Raw genomic sequence first — 5,181 nt, forward strand, 5'->3', positions numbered from 1 at the left:
ACAAGTAAACGTTTTGTCTGGGTGATATGGATTGGATCTGTATCCCCACCCAAGTCTCATGATCCATTGTAATCCCCAGTGTTGGAGGCAGGGCTCGGGGGAAGGCCATTGGATCATGGGGCAGAGTTCTCGTGAATGGATTAGTACCATCCCTCTTGGTACTGGATAGTGAGATCACACAAGATCTGGCTGTTTAAAAGCAGATAACACCTCCTGTCTCTCTCTCTCTCTCAGTCCTGCACCTGCCATGGAAGACTCATGCTCCCACTTGCCTTCTGCCTTCTGCTTTGAAGCTCTTGAGGCCTCCCCAGAAGCAGAAGCCACTATGCTGTGTGTACAGCCTGCAGAACCATGAGCCAATTAAAGCTCTTTTCCTTATAAATTACCCAGTCTCAGGTATTTCTTTATAGCAGTTCAAGAACTGACGAATACATTGGGAACGGCTCCATTGCATGCCCCCCCACCTTTTTTTTTTTGAGACTGAGTTTCACTGTTGCCCAGGCTGGAGTGCAATGGTGCAATCTTGGCTCACTGCAACCTCCATCTCCTGGGTTCAAGCAATTCTCCTGCCTCAGCCTCCTGAGTAGCTGGGATTACAGGCACCCGCCACCACTCCCGGCTAATTTTTGTATTTTTAGTGGAGACGGGGTTTCACCATGTTGGTCAGGCTGGTCTCAAACTCCCGACCTCAGGTGATCCACCTACCTTGGTCTCCCAAAGTGCTGGGATTACAGGCATGAGCCACCGCACCCGGCCCATTGCATGACTTTTGGCAAAAAAAAAACAGGTTCTGCCCCCAACTAAGGAAGCCAAAAAGAGCAGATATTTGCTCTCCTAGAGTCCTTACAGCTAGAGAAGTGCGACGTGACTCCTATCCACTCCAGCCTGGGTGACAGAGTGAGACTCTGTCTCAAAAACAAACAAACAAAAACAAAAAACAACAAATAAAGCCCCAGAAAAGAAAAAATAAGAGTCCATGAAAATATTATTTCAAATTCATCCTTGGCAGGAATTTAAATTGTTCTCCTCCATATAGATTGTTGTGAAAACACATTAATACTCTTTTTCCCTGGTGCAGAAGGAGGGAATATAAAACCATTTTTTTTTTTTTTTTTGAGATGGAGTCTCGCTCTGTCGCCCAGGCTGGAGTACAGTGGCACGATCTTGGCTCACTGCAAGCTCCACTTCCCGGGTTCACGCCATTCTCCTGCCTCAGCCTCCCGAGTAGCTGGGACTACAGGTGCCCGCCACCACGCCCAGCTAATTTTTCGTATTTTTAGTAGAGACAGGATTTCACCGTGTTAGCCAGGATGGTCTCGATCTCCTGACCTCATGATCCGCCTGCCTTGGCCTCCCAAAGTGCTGGGATTACAGGCGTGAGCCACCGCGCCCAGCCTAGAAAACCACTTCTATACTGCCTATCTCCATGCCTTGACTCACACTCTGCTTTTTGGATCATTTTCTTCGGAAAAAGTTTCTCATAGTGTGTCCTGACTTTTTAAAAAGTTGTGTATTAAAAGCATTTAAACATGGCCGGGCGAGGTCGGAGGCTGATGCGGGTGGATCACCTGAGGTCAGGAGTTCAAGACCAGCCTGACCAACATGGCAAAACCCTGGCTCTACTAAAAATACAAAAATTAGCCAGTTGTGGTGGCTCACACTTGTAGTTCCAGTTACTTGGGAGACTGAGGCACAAGAATCTCTTGAACCCAGGAGGCAGAAGTTGCAGTGAGCCAAGATCACGCCACTGCACTCCAGTCTGGGTGACAGAGTGAGACTGTGTCTCAAAAAACAAAAACAGGCTGGGCGCGGTGGCTCACTCCTGTAATCCCAGCCCTTTGGGAGGCCAAGGCGGGCAGATCACGAGGTCAGAGGATCAAGACCATCCTGGCTAACACGGTGAAACCCCGTCTCTACTAAAAATACAAAAAAAATTAGCCGGGTGTGGTGGCGGGCGCCTGTAGTCCCAGCTACTCGGGAGGCTGAGGCAGGAGAATGGAGTGAACCCGTAAGGCAGAGCTTGTAGTGAGCCGAGATCGCGCCACTGCACTCCAGCCTGGGCGACAGAGCAAGACTCCGTCTCAAAAAAAAAAAAAAAAAAGGACTTAAACACACTGACAGATACTGAAGAATGCAGAAAATGGTATGAATGTGAATATCTGCCTTTATACCGTGTACTAGTGGCAGCAGACCCAAACAAAACCGAAGTGCTTTGTTTTGATCACATTCATTGGGCTTCAGATGTCAACTGGGAACAGCTTTGGCTTGTGTTTGCAGCTTTTCCTCTGTTGCCTCTCCTACCCTTAGCTTAATAACAGTGATCTAGTCCTGTTAAACCTGGGTGTGGACTCATGCCATGACTGACTTGCTTCTCTACCCTTTAGCTTTTCTAGTGCCGTATTTGCCTTGCCTAGAATATCCTGCCTGCCATATCTGATTCCTTAAGACTCATACTCAGGCCAGGTGCAGTGGCTCACTCCTGTAATCCCAGCACTTTGGGAGGCCAAGGCGAGCAGATCACCTAAGGTCAGGAGTTCAAGACCAGACTGGATAATATGGCGAAACCCTGTCTCTACTAAAAATACAAAAATTAGCCGGGCATAGTGGTGGGCGCCTGTAATCTCAGCTACTCGGGAGGCTGAGGCAGGAGAATTGCTTGCATCCGTGGCACTGAGGCACCTTCTCTCCTGCATGGACCCCTAACCCCCTGCTCTGTCGGATGACAGACACCAAAGACCATGCTGCTTCTCTGCAGCCATCTGATGACACCATGTTACCTGGCAGTGTCCATTCCCCTGGTGCCAGTCTCAGCAGCATGGCGGCATCTCAGGTGGGTGCCTTCTCCCCATCTGCCCACTGCCCTCCTGTACTTACTATGGATTCTCCTCTCCTTTCACAGGTAGCTTGTTCCCTAGCGCCAAGTGCCCTTCCTGGGACCGGGCTGGTGGAAGGCTCACACTGGGATTTTCCTTGTGGTCTGGGGAGATGGAAGATTGTTGGAATGAGCTTGGGAGCTTGGCTCACCCCGTCCTGGGTGATTCTTACCAGAAATTGAATGACCATCTCATATGTTTCTTCCCACACAGAATCATGATGCTGACACTGGCCTCAATCTCATGGATGAAACCAAGTGTCTCCTATCGGGGCAGCAGTCTAGGCCAAGGGAGTCAGGGAAGCCGCTGCCCATGACCTCTTTTCCATCGAGCCTCCTGCACTCCTCACCCCTGTGTCTCCACCTCCAGGATTTCTCATCGACCGAGAGCCTGCGACAACTCTCCCAACAACTCAAGTCTTGTTTGTGAGGTACCTCAGGAATTGAGGGGGGTGTGGGGGGAAGGAAAGTATGATAGAAACTGAGGCAGGGATTCACGAGAGAGAGGGGAGATCCTGGGACCAGCTGATTTGCTGGGCAGTGTCGAGGAAGTCGCCTCTTCCCTGAGCCTTCTCCCTGGAAGCTGTTCACAGGGAGGAGTTGGACCCCGTGACTGGTTTCATCATTTTATGCTGCCGCAGAAGCACCGGATGAGAGTTGCTCAGGAGGGAGGGATGGTGGGGAGATAAGAACCATGAGAGACGTTGGCACAAAGGGGTTACGGGACGAAGGGTCCAAGTTAGGCAGAAAAGAAAATGTTGCCAGTTGATGGGGAAGAAAGGAAGTCAGAGGGCTTAGACACTGGGGGACAGAACATCTCAGGAGCAATCTCCTCTCTCGTAGTCAACAACATTTGTCAAAGGGGAGGGCCCTGCATCGTCTGCTAACCTGAAGGATCTGGAGGTGAGAGTGCCGGAGCCATAGCCCAGTGTCCCTGCAGCCCAGCCCTCCAACCTCCTCCCATAGCAGGGCCTGGGTGCCCCTCTGCCAGCTGAGACAGCCCACACAACCCCCAGCCCTAATGCCTCCTCCCACAGCGCAGGCTGGGTGCCCCTCTGCCAGCTGAGACAGCCCACACAACCCCCAGCCCTAATGATTGCTCTACCTGTCCCCGCAGTCCCCTTCCACCTCCTCCTCTCTGCATGCACCTCAGGATGAGAGGCTGCGGGAGCAGGAGGAGGAGAAGAGGCTGCAGGAGCTGGGCACAAGGCTGAGCTCTGGGGGAGCAGGCGAAGGCGCACGTGCAAACCCTGGAGGCATGCAGACCCAGCTCACCACCATCAGCTGCGTGCTTTCCTAGAACCATGAGCTCGAGGAGCAGCTGGCCGAGTTGCAGAGCGGCTTCGAGGAGCCGGTGCTCGGCCCCACCTGGGGAGCCTCCCCTTCTCCCTAGTCCTCTGGGTCTTTGTTTCCCCACCTGTGAAATAGGGCGTTGTAGCCCTCACGTGAAATGGTACTTCTGAAGGCACCTGTGAGCCAGAGCCCTGCCCCAATGGCTGTGGGGTAGGGGGGATGGTTTTTCTCTAACCTGCCTCCACCCTTCCTGGGGCCATGGGCGGCAGAAGGCAGACACCAAGTTCTGGGGTCTCCAGCTGCAGTGGGTGGCCACTGATTGCTTCTCTGTGTCCAGAACAAGGAGAACATGGAGATGGCCAGTCTGCTGCAGTCGGAGCTGCATGGCAAGAAGGAGCTGCAGGAGAAGCTGGGCTGAAGGAGACGGTAACCCTGCCCCATCCAAGAAGGGCTAGGAGGTGGGTACCAGCCCCTGGGGAGGGGAGGTATGAGGTCACAGGCAGCTCTAGCAAGGGGGACAGTGACCCCAGCACCCTCCAGGGCAGTCCTGTGACTGTTTCTCGCTTCCTGCCCTCTGACTTCTAGAGGTGGGTAGCCCCGGGTGTGGACATCATCATACTGAATAGGGGCATGGAGCTGTCCAGTTATAGGGAAAGAGACAGTGGTATAAGAGGCTCCTCAGATTCAAACTGGATCCCGGCTTCGGCTCCACTGGTCACCATTCAACTACTTTGCATCTCTAAGTCTTGGTTTCATTAGTTTAAAAAGGAAGTTAGCATCTTCCTCGCAGAGGTGCTGAGGATTAAGTGGGATAATACGTGGAAAGCATTAGGCATGTTGCACACTTTAGCAGATGGTGCTTGACTCCCTCTGCGTTTCCACCAGTCTGTGGCCTACGGTTCAAATGGTGGGAAGAAGGCTGTGAGATGTGAGGCTGGGGAAGGAGGCATGGAGCTCTAGGCAAGGGAGGCCGTCACTGAGGCCTAGAGCAAGGGGCCAGGGGCGGTGAAAGAGTC

At 52.6% G+C, this 5,181-nt stretch overlaps 1 protein-coding gene across 1 annotated transcript; it reads left to right on the forward strand.

The window, feature by feature from the left end:
• Nucleotides 1–2,719: 2,719 nt before the first annotated feature.
• LOC134739283 (golgin subfamily A member 2-like) lies at nt 2,720–4,617 on the forward strand. Its single transcript, XM_063662941.1, has 4 exons — nt 2,720–2,798; nt 3,206–3,303; nt 3,716–3,775; nt 4,503–4,617. The coding sequence occupies exons 1-4, from the start codon at nt 2,720–2,722 to the stop codon at nt 4,581–4,583; spliced, it is 318 nt and encodes a 105-aa protein (XP_063519011.1). The 3' UTR covers nt 4,584–4,617.
• The last annotated feature ends 564 nt before the right edge of the window (nt 4,618–5,181 follow it).

The sequence above is a fragment of the Pongo pygmaeus genome, chromosome 23, assembly GCF_028885625.2.
Source record: "Pongo pygmaeus isolate AG05252 chromosome 23, NHGRI_mPonPyg2-v2.0_pri, whole genome shotgun sequence".
NCBI lineage: Eukaryota > Metazoa > Chordata > Mammalia > Primates > Hominidae > Pongo > Pongo pygmaeus.

Excerpts from the sequence above, each read along its gene's own strand:
- LOC134739283 (XM_063662941.1), top strand. The coding sequence starts at position 2,720 with ATGACAGACACCAAAGACCATGCTGCTTCTCTGCAGCCATCTGATGAC. Across the intron at positions 2,799-3,205 it reads TGGCAGTGTCCATTCCCCTG|CCTCCTGCACTCCTCACCCC; the intron begins GTGCCAGTCTCA and ends TTTTCCATCGAG. Across the intron at positions 3,304-3,715 it reads ACTCAAGTCTTGTTTGTGAG|TCAACAACATTTGTCAAAGG; the intron begins GTACCTCAGGAA and ends CCTCTCTCGTAG.